We start from the raw sequence: 21,370 nt of genomic DNA on the forward strand, positions 1-21,370 counted from the left end.
GCCTGGTGGGGGAATGGGTCATCCAAACTAAACAGGTATTAAAATGCCAGGATTAGAGCTGCTGCTTTCTAAACACATGGAAACATTTTTCTATATTACAAGACATAACATTGAAGACTTAAGTGAGCCATTGTCTTTTTCTACACTTGTGCTTTTGGAGAGGATCTCTTAACCTAGTGATTTCTCTGAGGTTGGGAAACCCATTCTCAGGACTGGATTTAAGTCCCACTTTGGATGTTACCTCAGAGTTCTTGAAATATGTTATCTAGGTCACTTTTACCTAATTTATTTTCTTATATCCCTTATTTCTCTTCAGTGTTTATCATTACCTGTGGTTTTATCTTTGGATATGTTTAAAAATTAACATTTTAGGTTGCAAACTGATGGGTTTCATTATGGCAATTTTCTATGAGTTTCATCATGGCACTTCTATGTCATTTTACTTTGTTCTTGTTCACCTGAAGATGTTTATTACAACATTGTTTCCTATTTCTGCCAATAAAATGTGTGTTCTTCAAAAGATAATGCTCCCATCTTTAGTTTATAGTTGTATCTGTCACCTAGAGAAGTATCTAGTTAACTGAGTAAATATTGTGTAATTAATAGAATGTTTTTTCCATATATGTTAGAAAAAGGTACTAAATTTTGATTTTCTTGTGTAAGGGATTAATGTATTATAAACAATGCTAGAAACAAGAATAAACTTCTTAGGGAAATAACGGACCTAGTAGTGAAACTTTGTTCTTTACAGGGTAGAGTAGGGGCTGGAGCAATGAATCAGTTATTCAGAGCACTTCCTGCTTTTGCAAGTACTAGAATTCGTATCTCAACATTCATATTGGGCTGTCCTCTTCTGGCTTCCATGGGCATCTCCACACACATGCCTAGGCACACACATATACATATATAAAATTAAGTTTTAGAGTACAGAGTATATTTAAAGGAACAATTTGAAGACATATTTCTAAAGAAATTGATTTGATCTTTTCTTTTATACATATTTGATACCTTGAACTTAGGTGAGTCTATGTAGACTGGATATGTTTGTGAAGTAGTTTGGAATGTTCCATACTAGACTGAGTCCCAGGAGCAACAATAATAGTAATAAAGTAATAGAATAGAGTAATAAAGATTTTTCCTTTAACTGCTAGGACCAAACATTTTTCCTCTTGTTTTGTAGATCTGACCTTTGTCCTCATCAATAGAGTAGCTGTTGTAAATGTGGCTCTTGATTAACGTTTTAGTAGTTTAAATAACATGAAGACTTTTATAGATAGACAACAGTGTTAGGTTTATCAGACTTGATGTGTATCAGTTGTGGCTCTTGATTAATGTTTTAGTAGTTTAAATAACATGAAGACCTTTATAGATAGCCAACAGTGTTAGGTTTATCAGACTTGATGTGTATCATTAGCAAATCAGTTACTTAGGCCAGACATAAATGTTTGTTATTTGTTTTAAATATTTTCCTTATGTATTTAATATAATACTTTATATTTTTATGATTATGATTTCAATTACTGACATTGTTCATATAAGCAGCTTTCTGTTTTAAGCAAATTTATTTTATACAGTGGAAACAGCAGTGATGGACATAATCAAGTAGTGTATTTTTTAATGACTTTTACCAAGAGAAAAAAAGTTTAATACAAATTTCAGTTAAAAAAAGTAAGTTTTCATCTTTTATAAGCAGAGCATTGTTAACCTTAAATAATAGTGTTTTGAATGTTTTGTTGTATTTAATAAAAATTAAAAAAATTTTTGTAAGCGTTTTTATTTTTAATTATGTATTTGTGTGTGTGTGTTTTTGTTAATGTGTTTGTAGGTACAGATGGCATGGAGGTTGGGGAGATTCCTCTGGAGCTGAAGTTATAGGCACTTGTGCTATAACTTCCAGAAGTGGGTGCTGGGAACTGAACTTGATGCTCTGGAGGAGCACTTATGTGCTCTTAGCTGCTGAGCCATCTCTACAGCCCAATTTTTGATATTTTGAATTATCACTTCTCTATATTTTAATCATAAAACATATGACAGAACATTTTTTTTCCAAAAGATGTAACTTTATGTAAATAAAGTTTCACATCCCTTTTGAAGAGGTGTGCATTGCTAGGCAGCCGAGGGAACCTGAGCTCATAGTCTTCCTGCCTCCGTCCATGTACTGAAATCATAGGCTTGTGTTGCTATGCTAGCCAATTAAAAAAATCTTAAGGAACAGTAAAGCTACCCTTTAGACTATGGTGCTGTGGTGCTATAGTAATTGAAATTAGTGCTTAGGTATCCCTACTAATTTTGAATGTTTTAAATGAATGCTTAGGGTTAGCATAACATGAAATCCAGGTCTGTGTAGAGGGTCACTTTATTATGTACATGTACTTCAGTTGATTTATGTATATACCTGATTTAGTATTATCTTAGTTACTTTTATTCTTTATCTTCAAATGTATTTAACTGAAATTGCATTTAAAATGAATTTAATTGTTTTAATCCCAGCAACACTGTTGCCCACATTTTAAAATTCATTGTTTTGTTACTGAATCTTGTAAATTTTCTAACTTGGTTTTGATTTCTTATTTTGCATCCTTATTCATATTTGGAGAACTGGTGATATTACTTGCTAGACATTTAGGGTCTCCAGTTGTATTAATGTTTTTTTCATTGGTTGAAGTACATCTGGTAGATTGCTTAGATTATTACCTCCTTCATTCAGGCCAGACTGTAATTCCTCTAATGAGTATCTTTTAGAGCCTTGATGCTCTTGATATTTAGAAGAGTTCTGATCCAGACTGGAGCTCTGCAGAACACTACTCTGATATTTGAAATACTTTTGTGATGGTTTAAAGTCCTTTCTTTACTTGTCTGACTCATGCATTTGGAGAATACTGGGTAAACATTGACCATTCTATTAATTTTATATATTTTGGTGGTCATGATTTTATTTTTCTACTCAATGAATTTTGAAAACCCAATGTAAATTTCCTCTTAGTTAATTTTTTAAATTTTTCATTAAAAATCCTTTTACAGTTTGCTGCATGTATATAGTGGTTTAGTGGCCCCTCCTCCCGGTACCTACTGTCACCTTCCTTCTTCTGCTGAAATCCTTTTTCTTTAAAACAAGTTTCTTTCCTCCTCACATGGCTTTATTACTTGTGTGTAACAAACTGGATTCAATTAGGATTGCTGACATGGGCATAGACAGGGTACAGGCAGTTTATCAGTGGCTACATCACTGAAGAAAGTGACACCTCTCTGTCTCACAAGCATTAACTGTCAATTGTCCTGGGGGTATTATGAGCCTTTCCACCATCCATGGTAAAATGTTGACAGGCGCAGTTTTGTGTAGGTCTTATGCAGATAAACACAGTCGAAAGAAACTCATGAAGACAATGGCCATGTCATATTCAGAAGACACCTTTTTATGGCACATCTCCCCATTCTGCGGCTCTTACCTTCATTCCACTTCTTTTGCTATGTTTCTTGAGTCTTGTAGGAGGTGATGTAGATGTCATGTTTAGGGTAGAACACTCCACTGTTACTTATTCTCAGCGTGTTGACCAAGCAAACGTCTCCACATTAACTATTGCCTTGCTGCAATAGAAAGCTTCCCAGGTGAAACTTGAGAGCAGCTTGAATAAATGTGAATGTTTCAAAGAGAATTTGACATGTTTATTTAATAAAACAATAATAATAGGCTTCTCCCATAGTATGGCGATATTTTATTTGTGTTAAAATGTGATTTTATTTGTATGTTAATGAAGTTGCCTGGAGATCAAAGCTAAGAATAAGTCATTTAACAGAAGTCCGAGGTGGTGGCACACACCCTTAATCCGATCACATGGCAGGCAGAATCTCTGTGTGTTCAAGGACACAGCCAAGCGGTGAACCGAACCTTTAATCTTCACTACGAACCATAGAGACCTGGAGGTCTGTATTATCGGGCAGTGTAGCTAGAGTTTTCCTGCCTGGCCCACAGTCAGGACAAATCTCTCTCACCTGCCAGCCCCGCAGCCCCTCAGACCTGACCAAGTAAACACAGAGACTTATATTGGTTACAAACTGTATGGCCGTGGCAGGCTTCTTGCTAACTGTTCTTACAGCTTAAATTAATTCATTTCCATTAATCTATACCTTGCCACATGGCTCGTGGCTTACCGGCATCTTCACATGCTGTTTCTCATCGTGGAGGCTGGCAGTGTCTCTCTCAGCCTTCCACTTCCCAGCTTTTTGTTCTCTCAATTCTCCTCCTTGTCCCGCCTATACTTCCTGCCTGGACACTGACCAATCAGTGATTTATTTATTGACCAATCAGCAACACACTTGACAAACAGACCACCCCACAGCAGGGCAGTGACGAGGAAGTCATATGGTTGGGTTTAGAACCAATGAGAAGGCAGAACAGAAAGGCAATAAAAAGACAGAACACAGAAAAAAGGTCTCTCTCTCAGGGGACGGATGGTAGCGAATGGTAAGATAAGGTGGTCTTAGCTCTTGGCTATTGCTCAATCTCTGGGCTTTTAACTCTTTATTTGACTCTGTGTTTCTTATTTAATAAGACTGTTTAAAATTACATCTACACCATAGGGTCCAAGACCTTTCAAGTCAAGGGCTGTTTGCCAGTCATGAATTCTCTCTTATGGAGCAGGCCTAAAAATCCAATCATGAAGTAACTGGTTAATTCTTTCATAGCTATGTACCTACTACTGTACCGTTGGGTACATCTTGACTAGCAGATCAGTAATGTAGCATGCAAGACTCACAGCTGGGAAGAAAGACTGTTGATAACTTTTGTCCCCCAGCAGCCTGTAGATCACTTTCTGCCAGGCACCATGCAAGCTAGTCAGCAAGGAGGAAGCTTTGAACTGAAGTTGAACTGTGACTTGTGTGTGTAGTGTCTTCAGCAATAGAGTGTTACCATCAAACTTTGGGAGGTAAGCAGGAGAAATGGCAATAGTATATATTGTTTTGGGGGCTTCTGAACTTCTCTAATAATTAATAGAGCATTACCCCATACCCATTATAGGATTGTTTTTTATCAGTCCGTGCATGCAGTGTGAATTCTGAAAACATAGTATAAATTCCTTGTAGACAAAAATGTCAAGAACTCTTGTGAGTTTCATGTTATTTGTGTTACTGTTTATTTTTTTCATGTTTTTCTCTTGGTTTTTCCTTGTTGTTTCTACATACTTATATGTTACAATAAAAATACACATAATACCATTTGCTGATTCATTTCTTAAAAAAACATAATAGTAGAACTCAAGGAAACAACAGGCTCTAGAACCTACTTTGAAGGTGCAATATTTTAAAAAGAACATTGTAACATTAAATTGTCATCCAGACTTTGGTAATTTGTAAAATATCAGTAATTAACATAAACTATTCTGATTGTATTTGGTTTTGTTTACTAAAAATACATTTTGAGAACTTGTCGCCACCAATGATTTTACTTCAAAATTTTCTCTATGATTCTTCCTTCTTTCTTGCACACTTGGGAATAAGAAAGTGCATATTATTTTATGTACTATTAGACACAGCTCTGAATTATTATCTAGGGACAGTCCCTATCTGCTTATTACAGCAGTAACCAGACTTACATCTGAATATGAAAATAACCTTCATAGGAGATACAATGTTTCTACTTCTAATACACTTGCCCGTCTCTTCAAAATTCAACTGCTTAAGACTGCACCTCTGCTGTCTGAGCATTCCTTTAGCAACTCCATCATTTCCCTAAATGGCATTCTTAGCACTTCTTTTTTTGTTTGTTTGTTTGTTTTGTTTTTTTGTTTTTTCGAGACAGGGTTTCTCTGTGTAGTTTTGGTGTCTGTCCTGGATCTCACTCTGTAGCCCAGGCTGGCCTCGAACTCACAGAGATCCACCTGGCTCTGCCTCCCGAGTGCTGGAATTAAAGGCGTGTGCCACTGCCGCTTGGCTCCTAGCACTTGTTTAAATGGCATGGATGACTCACAAAGCTCTGTGGAAAGACCCAGTAGAAAATTGATTAGAGGAAAAGTGAAGAAGGAAGATGGGGAAGAGGCCAGAACACTTTTCATTTTATTGTGACCCTTTTGGCTGTTATCATTGATATTTTTAATCTTGGTTTATAGTATGGTAAAAAGACAAAAATATTTATTGTCTATAAGTAAAGTGTGGCTACAATGCATTCTTCCCATATCAGTGAAAGAGAAGGTTTGAATTTAAGTAGAGATTTTCTCCTAGAGACCCTGAAATACTACTTTCTGGCTTGCATTTCAATGTGTATGTGCTGATGACACAAAGCTAAAGTCATCTGAGAGAAGAGAACCTCAATTAAGAATCTGCCTCCATAAGATGGGGCTGTAAACAAGCCTGTAGGGCATTTTCTTAATTAGTGATTGATGGGGGAGGACTTAGCCCATTGTGGGTGATAACATCCTTGGGCTGATGGTCCTGGGTTCTATGAGCAATCCATGATGAGCAAGGAAATAAGCAACACCCCTCCATGGCCTCTGCATCAGCTCCTGTCTCCAGGTTCCAGCCCAGCATGAGTTCCTGTCCTGATTTCCTTCAGTGATGGACTGTGATGTAGAAGTGGAAGCCAAATAAACCCTTTCCTCCCCAACTGAGCAATAGCAATAGTAAACCTAACTAATACAAGGTATAATAACTCCTATTATATACCAAAATTAATTATTTTGGTGTTTTCCTGTTTGGGGTATATTAGTTGAGGAGAAACCCTCCCATCTCTATTCCAACCCTGGACCAGTTGGCATTGAAATTTGTGAGGGTAATTTATGATTAGATTTATGCTGTTTCTTCCTTTTAAAATTTATAATATTTAATTCTATTTATTTTGTGAAGTTTTAATAGTTTATCAAAAGCAATAACTTTCTTTTATTAGAATAAGGATATGTTTCTCAATTCTGTAAGTATTTTTAAAAACTCAGGTGGTCAGATTATTTTTCATGTTTAACTTTTTAGCTCAGTCAACAACGTATAGTTAATACAATACACTTCAGCCTTCAACAAATTTTGTGATTTTTGTAATCGAATTATTTTTCTGTGATTATTTTTTCTTTTCTTTTTTTTTTAAAGATTTATTTATTTATTAGGTATATGGAAGAGGGCACCAGATCTCATTACAGGTGGTTGTGAGCCACCATGTGTGTGCTGGGAATTGAACTCAGGACCTCTGGAAGAGCAGTCGGTGCTCTTAACCTCTGAGCCATCTCTCCAGCCCCTGTGATTATTTTTTAAGCTTGTCTTATTTGTATTGATTTAAAGCAGTAGTTCTGAATAAGCATACTATCTTGTTTCAAAAATGCACAAATTCCACGAGAAATATCCACTAAAAATTTCAAAGCTTAAAATGTCAGGGTATTACCATACAGTTCTGGCCAACCTGGGACTCCCCATGTAGGCAAGGCTGGCCTCTAAGTAGATGGACTTCCTGCCTGTAACTCTTGAGTGCTGGGATTTCAAGCATACACCACCGTACCCAGTTTAAATTAATCACTTTTTCTTTCTGTCTCATTTGAGCGGTACCAGGTGTTAAATCCTGTACATACTAGACAAGAACTCAGCCCCTGAGCTATAACCTTAGCTATAGCCTACCTGTTTGTACAGGAATAGTTTTACATTTTTTAAGTCACGGTGTCTCTTCCTTTTCCCATATACATGTATGCTGATGTCCAATGATTTGAATATATCAAGATTATGAGAATATACTTATAGTTGTATAGAAGTTATATGTTTACATATAAATGTATGTACATATATGCAGTTTATACTAAATGATAAATTGCCAAATTAAATCTTAATGAGTGTTACCAAAAAAAGGATAGCAATTAGGACAGAAAAAGAAAATCAAATGAAAACATTGAGAAAGCAAACTTCCCACTGAGTTTAGCCAGTATTTGTGCACACCAGCTGTGTAATAGTTTCACAGCCTGGGATCCAGAGACTTAGCATTGGGCAGAGTAGATGTGCCATCCTCCCAGGCTTTCATTTAATTGGTAAAGAAAGAAAATCTTAAGAAACGATATTATATCAGAAGGTATTATTGAAAAAGCCAGAATAGCATGTGAGGGATATAGGTTCAACTTGAGAGAGAGGACATTGCAGTTTTAAATAGGATATCAGAATGGACGAGCTCCTGCCAAGTGTTGAGAATATGCTTCTGGTATCCAAAGCAGCTATTGAAAAACAAAGTGTAAGCATTCTGTAATAGCTCTTTCCCCCAAAATTGTCTTTTCTATCCATGATCGTATTTTTCTATTTCTATTTACCCATTCTCAAGAATCCATTCTTTGATAGTGAATGTCTTTGACCTAGAATATGTCCACTTAGTACTTGGTCCTTTTGGTCCTTTTGTGGACTTCGTAGTACCATGTGCAGTTTTAAAATTCTCAATGAGGAGTTATTTTGCAATACAAGATTGGAATAAGCAAGTTGAGGTCAGACTGTCACATTTGTAATAAAAGTGACATTAAGTTATCAAGCTCTTGAGTTCACAAGAAGAATCAGCCTTATATAGTATTGTTATTAACATTACAATTGTCTGGAGGAATATGTAAAACTACAGTCTCTTTATTTGAGACTGTTACTTTTCAGAACAGTACATACTACTTGGGTGGACCTCAAGAAAGATCTAGATTGTTCTTAAATATGTGTGAAATGTATTAAGTGTAACAAAAACAAACATCTTGTCAGCATCCTATTCTTAGGCTCCAGACTTGTGTATTCTCTGATGTTTGAGCTATTTTGTATCTTACTCAAAGTTGTTATTGAGAGTTTTAATTTGCAAGTGACTGGATAGGTACTCATTTAAGGGTGCTTGTGATATTAAATAAATATTTTATGAAAGGAGGAGGAAGGTAGGGGATGTGGAGGGAAATAGGGAAGAATGAGAACAAGGAATAGAAAAGGAGGGGTGTAAGAAAGAGATTTAAGGAAGGAGGCTAGTACGTGGAAAGTTAGAAAATTATTTTCACCCTAAGAACAAAGGTTATGTTAATTTGTAGAGGCCACAGTCTTCGAAGTCTTTAGGATTAGCTTTATATAGTATTGGTATTTAGAATCAGGCTCCCACCTTACTGGTTTGTGATGTTTCTCTGTAATCAATTCTAAAGATATTACAATGTTGGAAGCATTGTCAAAGTAAGGAGTAATACTTCTACTTTCTCAGTTGTTAGGGTTCATAGAAGTAGTTACTTCTTTTTCTATAAATGGTCCTGTGTATGAGCAAATTCTGAGAGTAGCTGCTAATGGAGGTTATAGAAAGCCAAAGACAGAGCAGTAATATTGGAAAACTTAGTAAAAATGTGTGTATGTACTTACCCAAGGTCTAGACTAGAATAATCAGATGTGGACAATGGCTCATAATGTAGTTATGGGAGATAGCTGTCATCATTACTGTTATTTATTGAGCCTCAAGTGTGAATCTTTTGTAGTTGGTCACTTGATAGGGCTGTTTGTTTCCTAAGGTTGACACAAGCAGTATTTTTTTCCCTTCCTCCTTGCACTGTAGATATAAATTATACATACATTTTCTTCTTAATATTAAAATATGTGAATAATTTCATGTTCTGCATTCAGAGATTAATCTCCTTTATATTAAATACATTTGAAACTGCTTATAATTAAGACTTTGGCTTCTTCATTTGCCTTTAATTTTTCATTGCAATTTATTATATAAATTAGGTAAATGGTGTATTTAGAAAGATAAGCGTGTACATGGGAGAAATGGCCTTTTAGGAAAAAAGTACATGTGTTAATTGTGTTTGTACAGTCACTTTAATGTTTAATCTAATGAAAGGACAAGCCACATTTCTGTTTAGGAGCTTGGGAGATGCTGATTTAAACACAGTTTATAAATTGTTAAGGAGAATGCCCATGGTTCCGTTCAAGTATAAGATCATTAATATATATATATCTCCCCATAGTGACTGAGCACAGCTCTCATGAATTGTACTTTTTTGATGTTATGGTTGATTTAAAAAGATTAATTGAAAAGTGCATTCTTTGTTAGTTGGGAAATAGATTGTTATATACAGAATACTAATTACGATTGTCTATGATAATGTATAAAAGTGTAATAATATAATATACTATACTATTAGACATAATTGACATATTGGTGAAATTTGTATGGTGAAATTACAGAATATTCCATAGAGCAGCAGAGGCTTGAAGCCAGTCTTTTCAGTTTAAGGTTTTAGATGTAAAGAATGGTGTGGTGGGAGCAGATGGAAAAATGATTTGTAGCATTTGTTTTCTGGCATTCCGTAGGTACCTGTTTGTGGGATTTTTCCATGTACCAGATACCATTCTCTAGGATGTAGCTATGTGGAAATCTGGGTTGCCAGAAACATGAGGACTTGAAATATACAAGGAAACAAGACAATTCAGATACCCTAAGTAAATAAAACAGGGTCGTGTTATAAGAATAAAGAGAAGAAGACTTATAGGGAGGTCAATATGGAATGTGATGTACAAACAAGAATGGCTAAGAAGTTGATTTTAAAAAAAATTTAAAGAAAGGGTCTCAGGTACCTCAAGTCTGTCCCTAACCTCACTGTCTAGCCAAGGCTGGTCTTAAATTCTTGATCCTCCTGCAGATGTGTGCCACCATGGTTGTGTGGTTTTAACATCTGATTTTTTTTTTTTTTTTTTTAGTGTTTATGAGTGTTTTCCCTGAATGTATGTTTGTGTATCATATGAATGAAGTATCCTCAAGGGCCAGAAGAGGGTGTCAGATCTCCGGGGATTGGAGTTGCAATAGGTTGTGAGTCATTGTGTGGTTGCTGGGAATTGAATCCAGGTCCTCTAGAAGAGCAGCAAGTGCTTTCTAACCATTGAGATATCTCTCCAGCCCCTCAACATCTGATTTTAAAGTATAGGAACAGAAATAAAATACCTTAGGGAGAGAACAATGTCTGTATTAAAACACAATTAGTCAAAAGTTGAAAAACAGGTGGCTGGAACAAGCAAGGAAGAAAGTAGTACGTTTCAGAAATACGAGAGAAGCATTTGATTTTTAGATAATAGAGTATCTTAAATTTACATTTAATCTTGTTTAATAAAATATATTATTGAGTTTTAAACAAGAGAATAGTATGATGTAATTTATCATACTAGCCATATTAATTTGTACAATCTGCAACATTCAGTGCATTTACATTGTTGAGTAATGTTACCAACATTTATCTGCAGAAATCATTTTAGAAAATGGAACTTTTTTTACCTATTCAACACTGACTCCCCAGACCTTCCTCCTTGTAGCCCCTGACCATCATCATTCTGTTTCCTGCCTCTATGAGGTTGACTGTTCTCAATCTCAGATAAATGGAATCACAGTTTTTCTACAGTAGTCTGCTTATTTCACTTAGCATAATATCTTCAAATGTTCAACTTTTAAAAATTTAATAATTCCTATTATTACTACTTTGTGTGTGTTTGTGTGTTCATGCACCAGTATGAAGTCTTAATATATAATGAAGGATAGTCAGATATAAGGAAAACTTACTTCCATGGTTGAGTCTAGATTTTATAGTGTACAAGTTGTTACAATGCTTTAAAAGGCAGGTAGACAAAAATGTTAAGCCAATGGAGGATTTATTCAGTCATAATGTGAGTGAAGCCTTCATTTTATTAGGGCATTTGTGAAATAAAATAAATTCAATCTAGACATATTACAGAGGAAGTATTGACAAAATGTGTTGATTGTAGGTCTGAAGGAAGACAGTAGAGAAAAGTGAGGCGGCTAGAATAACTTTGAGGTTACTTGACTGGTGAACAGGACAATGGTGTGCCATTGACTAATCAATTCAATTAATGTTTGAGTGCTGCAAAGCAATATATTGACAATAAATTCATGATGTGGTTTCAGGTCTCCAGAGGGAAACTAAGGAGCACAAAATAGTATTTTACGTCTGTACTCTTGAAAGCCCCTGTTTACTCTGTTTTACACTCCTAGGAAGTTATTCATTAGCAGATTTAAGAATCACACTGGGGATTGTTTATAGTATCTAAATGTGTACTATTTAAAAGCATTTAAAAATACCCTGATCATATCACCTCAAAATTGTAGACAAATTTTTATTTTTGACATCTAAAGTAGCCAGGAGATGATTTAAAGCTGAGGGACAGGATATTTCATAGTGCATATAAGATTCATAAAAAGAACAAAATGTTATATAAAAGCAGAAAGCTGTTTTAAGTCTATTTTTATTTCTTTTCATCATTGCTTGTATAACCTCAATGAATAAATATGTCTCAGGAGGAGGTACAGTCTCTATTTCTAGCCTAGGTGTGTGTCGGTGTTCTTTGTAAAGGCTCAAATAGTAATGCAGGGTTTGTAGAACATACAGCTTCTGGTACAGCTGTTCAGCTCAGTATGATCCTGTGTATTAGAAATAGTCACAGATGACACGTAAACAAGTGATCTTGTTAAACTGTATTAACAGAATAATTGGTAAGCAAGCCAGCTTTGGCCCACAGGCTGTAATTTGCTGACCTCTATATTAGATAACTGGTAATTTGTTGTATTTTCTTTTATATTTTTTCATAAATTCATATTGTGCATTTTTCATGAACTCTTTTGTTACACAAATTTAGAAGCTACTATGGTGCATATTTTGGCTCGTTAGCTGTTTATTTTTTTTTAAAGAATGTGATAGTGAACTTTCATCTCTTTGTCTTGATTCTGGGAGCATGTTCATCTAGTATGTTACTAGAAGTGTAGTAATTGCTTTGGATCCAGTATGTGTGTAATTCATTCATTTTTGCCACAAACCTTGCTAAAAAGTGAAGCATATTCCCTGTAGAGTGGGAATTGAATGGTGCCATTGTGCATTGTTATTGGATCTGACATTTGTAGGTGGGAACTTTTGAGTTTCTCTACTATCCTAGTTCTGCCCTTTTGTAGAAGAGAGTTGAGAAGATCATCATATAGCAGTCACATTCCAGAAGCCTACTGTTGTATAAGTACTCGGTCACTACCTATAGCTCCCAGACTTTGTGTTGAAATTAAAGAGATTTAATTCTCTTGGCCCATGTGACTTGTTAGTCAAGGTCTTAAATAAAGCTGATCTTGTTTATCTCTTGACTTTTAATATCAGAGTTTTAAAAACTTTTACACGATGATTTGTTCAAATTACATTCATTTCTGAAATTCTGCTCAATATTGTGAAATTTTTTTGTTATCCATATAATTAGATGTTCTTTTTGTTACAATATAGTATTTCAACATATGAATATTTTGCCTTTTAAAGGATTATTTCCTTTTTGTGGAGATTTGGGTAGTTGCTGATGTTTTGCTAGGATGAATAATTGATATTAGAATTTTTATTTGTATATTCACATATTTTGTAATTATGAGTCTGTGGTTCTTCATATCATTGCCCAAAATTGGCAAATTGTTTTAGGTCTCATATATATTTATATCTCCACCCTTTTAATTCCTGTGATGAAACACCTGACCAAAACAATTAAAAGAAGGGTTTGATTTACAGGTTGAGAAGAAGTCAGTCATGGCTGGGAAGTCTGGGGGCCAGAACATGAGGCTATTGGTCACATTGTATTCACCCTCAGTAAGCAGAATACTATGAGTGCTTGTGCTCACTTCACTTTCTCTTTTTGATTCAGTCTAGGACTCTAGCGCACATGAAGTAATACCACTCACACTGAGAGTGGGTCTCCCCACCTCAGTTAACCTTGTCTAAACAATCCCTTAAACTTGCTCAGAGGTTTGTCTCTTCAGTCATTCTAGATCTTGTCAAGTTGACAGTATTAACTAGCACGTGTGGTTTCATATAATACTGCAGTTTTAATTTGTGGTTCCCTGGTAAACAATGATGCAGAGATAATGACATTAACTTCTTGACTGAAATTATTCCGGGCTATATTGAGTCTTAGGGAGACTTTGCCCTTCCTAGCATATATTGTAGGATCTGATGATCTTCATCATTGACATTATTTTGTCCATGCTGAAACTTTTGCTTACTTTTTTCTCTGTAATGCCTTTTTTATTTAGATGTGTGATTTTCCTTTTTGTATAACTTATCTAACTAAAATATTCATCTTGTAGTTATCACAAAAAAAGCAACATAGAAAATTGTATTTGCACTTTGTGACCAAAATACAAATGAAGAGCGTAATGATGCTCATTCATCCCTGTAATGCTTTTTGAGGTATTTTTCAGTGTTTTGATTCTGGATTTACTCTAGTTTTTGAATGCGTGCTTGGACTTCTGCTGAAAGTCTAGGAATCTGCATACCTCCATCATGTCAGATTGTTTACCTATCTTGGTTTCCTTAATTCTGGGAGGTTGCTGACAGCTTTGTTTAGCTTGTGCTATCTCACTTGTAAATACAAATGCCTCAGTGAGAAGAGTCATGCTGAATGTCTTTGTGTGCTTTCTCCTCTAGGATCTTTGCCTCCTTAAATCTTGGCTGCCTTGATGTGTTAGTGCTGCCAAGATACAACAAAAATACCTGACTTGTTCAATTCATACAACTTACTTATTTGTGTTACGGTTTCACAGGTTTCAATCCTGGCCAGTTGGCCCAGTTGGTTTTATGTCTGTGGCCAGACAGTATATCATGGTGGGAGTGTGTGGAGAAGAAACTGTTCACGTCAGGGTGCCTGTGGAAAGCATGAGAGAGTAAAGTCTGAAATCCTGATATCCATTTAAAGGCACACTCCTGGTGACCTAATGTCTACTAGGTCCACACTCTCAAAGTTCATAATTCCCAGGATTGTCCTGGCCTAGGACAAAGGTCATTAAAACATGCTCCTTTGGGAAATACCCAAACAATGGTATCTTTCTGTTGCCTTTGAAGTAATGATACCCACCAGCTTTTATGTAGAATTATTAGTTGCATTAGTCTATTGGCCAGTGTGATAAAACGAATCCACTGTTACCAGAGTATAAGCTTTTGCTATTGTGTCCTTTCATTTATTGAAGTGAAATAATATTGATGCCTCATTGTGTATGACGTGAGAACAAGGGATTAAATACTCCTTTTTTCTTCAAAAGAACAAAATATACTACTATTGAGCCCTGACTAATCATGTATGTTTTATTTATATATATATATATATATATATATATATATATATATACATATACATATATACATTTATTTATTTGACAATATTCATCTCTTACAGATTACTTAGCCAAACAATGAAGGATCATTTAGTAAGAGTAGCAAATGAAGCTGAATTTATCCTGAGCAGACAGAGAGCTGAGGATATTCACAGACATGCAGAATTTGAGGTAAGATGCTCCTGTGTGCTTGGAGCAAGGATGCTCCTATTTTTAGATGGTAATTAACTATTTAAACAAAATGACAGTATTGTCTAAAGAAGCATGCTATTTGTCTTCAAAATTTAGTCTGTGAAAATCATAGAGGATTCTAGGAAGGCCCTCTTGGTTCAGTACCAATTCATCTGTCATTTGATCAGAGCACTTTCTGTGTTTTGTTGACCTGTGTTGATAATGGGAATGGGACTGTGCTCTTATGGTTTCTAATAAAGAAATCAGTGTAGGACTTAATCCTCTCTGGGGAAGTCTCCTGTTATGTCTTGTGGTTATATGTATTTGAAGGTCATAGGGCAGACAACTTTTGGGAGGAGTTGGTTCCCTAGTGTGACCAGGCCTAGCAGCCTGGGCCTTAGTCTGCTGAGTCACCTTGCCTCATCTGCAGCTCTTACTTTGGTGGCCCATGAGGGACCATGTTTTGTACAGCTCATCTTGTAAGCAGTGCTTATTTTAGCACTTCTTTTTGACATGTGCAACAAATGTGAATTCATAAAAGAAATGACTGGTTTCCTAGCTATATGAATGACTAAAACAGGGGTGAACTAGATAACTTGACAAGACTATCTGTTCAAGCCGGGCGGTGATGGCGCACGCCTTTAATCCCAGCACTCAGGAGGCAGAGGCAGGTGGATCTCTGTGAGTTCAAGGTCAGGCTGGTCTACAGAGTAAGATCCAGGACAGGCACCAAAACTATGCAGAGAAACCCTGTCTCAAAAAAGAAAAATAATCTGTTCAAATTTGAAGACATTTGAAAGTAGTATGGGAGCCGGGCGGTGGTGTTGCAAGCCTTTAATCCCAGCACTTGGGAGGCAGAGGCAGGTGAAGCTCAGTGAATTTGAGGTCAGCCTGGTCTACAAAGTGAGATCCAGGACAGCAAAGACTGTTACACAGAGAAACACTGTCTTGAAAAACCAATAAATAAATAAATAATAAATAATAATAAATAAAATAAATAAATAAATAAATAAAAGAACATATTGTGGTTTCTTTCTATTATATAAAGATAGATAAGCTCAAATTTTTTGGTACTTTATAAAAGATGAAAATCATCCCACTACAGACTAGTGGGTGTAGTTTAAAGGTTATCCATAGTTTGGCCTTCAAAGAACTTTCTGAACTTTTGGCATCACTGGTTACTTTTTTCTTACAAACAGAGATGCTGTTGTATATTTGGACATGCAGGTAGCAGTAAAGAGGCTGATGTGTTTCATTTATTGTCAGTAACTGCTGCTGATGTAGCTCTGAGGAATACATCTCTTTAGTTCTTTGCTTTTTATAAAATCCATGACATCTTTTCCTTTTGTTTTGTGTTGAAGTTCTCTTAATGTCATAAGATCATTGATTAGGCATACATTTCAACTTTTTTCTTAAGAGTGGGTTTTTTTTTTAAGCTATAAACAGGAACTGTATTAAAAATCATGTCATGTACAATATCGGACCTTTTCTTATAAATAGGGTACATACATGAATATACACATCTCAAGACTAAGTTTTATTAAAAAATTTGTTTCTTAGAATTTCAGTTTATACAAACTATACACATCTGTAAACCAGATGTAATAAAAATTATCACTTAATGATTTTATTTTTCAGAGTCAATTTAAGTTAAAATTCATTTCAGTAATAGTTCCATGATGCTCTTTTAGACAATATTGCTTTGAATTTCATTTATTATGCTATAGAATTCACTTTTTATTAACTTCAGTAGAACTACATACCATGTGGCCAATTTATTTGCTTGACTTAGTAAAAACATATTCCCTTTTAAGTGCACTACTTGTTGCGAAAATACTTCATTAACTCTGCGTGTGTGGCATATATATGTTTGTGTGGGTATGCGTGTGTGTACATTGAGGGTATATGTGCCCTTGTGTGTGCATGCATATGAAGCTCAGAGGTCAATGTTGATATCTTCCTTGATTGCTCTCCATCTTATTTTTGAAACAGTTTCTCATTGAACCCCTGAGCTCATCAATTCAGCCAGACTGCCTGGCTAGTAGTTGTAGGGATCTGCCTTTCTCTACTTCACTTCCCAAAGTGTTGGTGTACACTGCTACACAAAGCTTTTAAGTGGGTCCTGGGAATCCAATCTCAGGTCTTTACCAAATTAGCCATTTCTTCAGCCCCCAGCTACATTTTCTAACAGGACTTAAAGCATATTCATTTAGCCAAACATGCTTTTTTGTATTTATCTTTAATGACAAATTAAACATGAATAGTACAGTTTTTTATGTTTCTATTCTTTGTACATTTTCAACTTAATTAGAATATTAACACATCTTGTATGCTTAAATATATTTTTAAATATTTTGATGTTATTGGACTATCACTATTTTTATGCAGGCCTTTTCTGTAACCATACATTCTAGAAGTCACACATTTATAGCTATATGAGGTACTAAAATGTTCTTGATACTTTTATATAACTTCCTTTATGATCTGTAAATCATGTTCTGTAGCCAGCTTCTCCGCATGATTTCTTTTCAGTAATTAAATTAGCATTTCCAGCTGCTGAATAACTTGTTGGCCTTTTCCATTCATTGTGTTTCCTCATGCGTAAAATGTGAGACATCCACATATTTTTTAATTCTTTCAGAGTACCATTTTATCGGCTGGGTTTGGCAGATATATAGTGTAAATGGTTTATTTTCCTATTCAATCTTAAATAATAATCTAAAATATTAATCTTATGTGTCAATTTAAGTATGTACCTAATGCCAGATATGTATCTGTCCAGAATGGCCATCTTAGAGTAATTTATAAAGGGTTGAGGATTTCTTCCTCTTAGACTATCCAACTAGGTTGTTTTTAAAAAATAGAAGATTTCAGACTACTGATCAGTCTCTTTGTAGGTATAAGAACTATAAAACTGTAAGATTTGTAACCTTGTAAGTTGGGATAGTTGCCAGTGGATTAATGAATCTTGATTAACTGAATAATTTGGAATAGAATAAATAAGTCTTATGTCTATTCTTTTGTTGTACTTTATTTGGAAAACTTCAACTGAATTAAATTTAAGTGAGGAGTGTTTTTTATTATAGCTTTTCTGAATGTGTTAGCTGATAACACTGAGCTTATGCTTGTCTTCAAAGCAGATCATGTCTGCACCTCAATATTCACTTCTCCATTGCTACAGAAAGTAGTTTTCTTTGTTAATGTAGTTCTTTGAAATAAATTATGAGCATCTAGCTATGTCTTTAGATGACTTGAGTGATCATTCTTTATAAACACAAAAGCTACCAAAGCCAAAGAGCAATCTTTTCTAATGGATTTATTTGGGATTAGAACCTCTAAACTAATTAATATTTTATGTCCTTTTTTGAGATTTTGATCTGACCAATGGATGTGTGATATATTATTGACTAGGCATTTTAAACAGATTAATCGAAAAGTTTCCAAATCTGAGTTTCCACTTCATTCTTTGTCTTGCGTTACAGTGTTGGATTGATGATACACTACAGTGCAGTACAATGTGTATATGTATATAGTCTTTACTATTTACTGACATTGTAACAGAAGATGGAGTGCTAGAAATAAGCTTTTCTATTAGTGTGTTAGTCCATATAATGTAATTCAGTTGATCAAAAATTTTAATGTGGGAATGAAATGTACTTGAAAAGAGAGATTTAGAAAAATTCATGAAATAACAGTGCCAGTCCTCAAATCTGAAGAATTGCAGTTATCTTGATTAGCCCAAACAGCCTTGAAAAATAGAACAGGAGGAAGACACTCACTGTTCCATTTCTGTACTAAGTATAGACTTAGTGACCAAAACAGTATGGTACTGACATAATTATAGACGTAGATCAAAGGAATAAAAGTGAATAACTGCAGATATGTAAAGCTTATTGATTTTTGACACCAGTGCCCAAATCATTTACTGGATAGCATATAGTTTTGCTATTGAATTTATAGGTTATAGTTGGTACTGTCCACAAATAGAAGTTCTGGAAACAGGCATTAAATGTATTCATTGGTCAATGAATGCAGAAAGTGAGCTTTACTATAAGGTACCTGCTTGCCAATCAAGTCAAGAGTTTGGATTTTTCACCAGAAGGTGATTTTGATAGACTTAATTATGCTTGCTGCCAAAAGAGCAATTCATGTGAAGCTTGTAGCTAGAAGTTTTTCCGATCCTGCCTGGGCCCTGCAGTCCCGTGGCTTGCTTATAAAATAATCACACAGAGGCTTAATATTATTTATAACTGCTTAGCCATTGGCTCAGGCCTACCACTGACTAGTTCTTACATTTAAACTCAGCCAATTTCTGTTAATCATTATGTCGCCATGTCTTCCATGGCTTTACCTAAATGTAACAAAGTTTTCCTGTCTCCCACCAGGTCCACAGCTGTTCAAACCCAGGTAAACACACAGAGGCTTACATTTATTAGAACTGCTTGGCCATTAACTCAGGCTTACTACTGACTAGCTCTTGCAGTTAAACTCAGCCCATTTCTGTTAATCTATATGTCACCACATGTTCCGTCTCTTTACCTTGTGCCATCACATGCTGCTCCCTGGATGGTGGGCTGGTGTCTCCTGACTCAGCCTTCCTCTTTCCAGAATTCTTGTCTGCTTAACCCACCTATACTTCCTGCCTGGCTACTGGCCAATCAGTGTTTTATTAAACCAGTGTACAAAAGCATTATCCCACAGCAGAAGGGGAGCAGATTTTCATTATCATGGTGCTACTCTCTTTTTATTCCTAATTTCAGCTTGTCAGATATGTCCTGACGTTGAGGACTATGTTCTTTATTATGGTTTTAAACCCAAGGTCTTTTGGAATGTCAGTGTGGTATCTGAAAGATTTAGCTGGTCTGGAATGCTCCTTCAGATACTGTGAATGTTCACTAACTCCATAGTTAGCATGTAGTTGCATGTTGTTATTAGGATCCAGGTGCTAACTTTTGCAAGAGAGCAATAATTGAAAGGAAAAATTATCCATAACTTTGGGATTTAGGCTTGTGACAAACACTTTAGCAAATGTTGTTGGCACAACCAGATATCCTCATTTGAAAGAATGGAGTTGAACCTTCAAAACATGTGCACAGCATCACTCAAAATGGATCAGTGCCCTTTCTCAGTGAGAACCAAAATCTCATCAGAAAACGTGGTAGTCTATCTTCATAACTTTGTATTTGGAAATAGAATTTTTGGATATAATACCAAAAGTTAAATCTAAAACAAACAAACAATCAAATAAATAAATAAGTAGATTTATCGAGTTTAAAAATTCTCAATTAACTCAGGACATTTTCTCTTTTGTCAAGAATCTGGAAGCATACAAAATGGGAAAGAATGTTTGGGCTGGAGAGATGGCTCAGAAGTTAAGAACACTGGCTGTTCTTCCAGAGGTCCTGAGTTCAATTCCCAGCACCTATATGGTGGCTCACATTCATCTGTAATGAGATCTGGCTCCCTCTCCTGGCCTGCAGGGATACATGCAAACAGAACACTGTATACATAATAAATAAATAAATCTCAAAAAAAATTGTTTTTTTAAAAAAAAAGCCGGGCAGTGGTGGTACACGCCTTTAATCCCAGAACTTGGGAGGCAGAGGCAGGCGGATCTCTGTGAGTTCAAGGCCAGCCTGGTCTACAGAGCGAGATCCAGGAAAGGCGCAAAGCTCCACAGAGAAACCCTGTCTTGAAAACCAAAAAAAAAAAAAAAAAAAATTATAATACCTAAAGGTCTTGCATCCAGAATTTTCTAAGAAAACATAAACTCATAACAAAAAGATAATTCAGTTACAAATGTAAACAACTTTAGTGCAACTTTTAAAAAGATGTATGTATAAATGACCCAAAACATGAACAATGTTCTATCGTTAATATTGGCAAAGCAAACCAAAGTGTAATCAGATAATACTTCCTATACAGTGGAATGGCTATTATGAAAGGATAATAAAATATTTAAGATGACAAGGAAATATTTGGTACACTGATACTTGAATTACTCTTTTCTCTCAGCCATATATTCAGTCATCTTAGAAATTCAGTCTTTGTTATTTTCCTTAAAATTATGCACTTGTCTCATTTCTCTTACCTCAGGTTCTACTACTATCC

General features: G+C 35.3%; 1 protein-coding gene across 4 annotated transcripts in view; it reads left to right on the plus strand.

Annotated features, from left to right (window-relative positions):
* Lrba (LPS responsive beige-like anchor protein) overlaps window positions 1-21,370 on the plus strand; it is a 563,056-nt gene that overhangs the window by 176,587 nt on the left and 365,099 nt on the right. For all 4 annotated transcript variants that reach the window (XM_052731913.1, XM_052731912.1, XM_052731914.1 and 1 more), the window contains one exon: window positions 15,151-15,259. In XM_052731913.1, coding sequence (XP_052587873.1) covers window positions 15,151-15,259 — 109 coding nt within the window. The remainder of the gene's footprint in view (window positions 1-15,150; window positions 15,260-21,370) is intronic.

The sequence above is a fragment of the Peromyscus californicus genome, unplaced genomic scaffold (genome assembly GCF_007827085.1).
Source record: "Peromyscus californicus insignis strain IS unplaced genomic scaffold, ASM782708v3 Scaffold_9__1_contigs__length_137607984, whole genome shotgun sequence".
Classification (NCBI taxonomy): domain Eukaryota; kingdom Metazoa; phylum Chordata; class Mammalia; order Rodentia; family Cricetidae; genus Peromyscus; species Peromyscus californicus.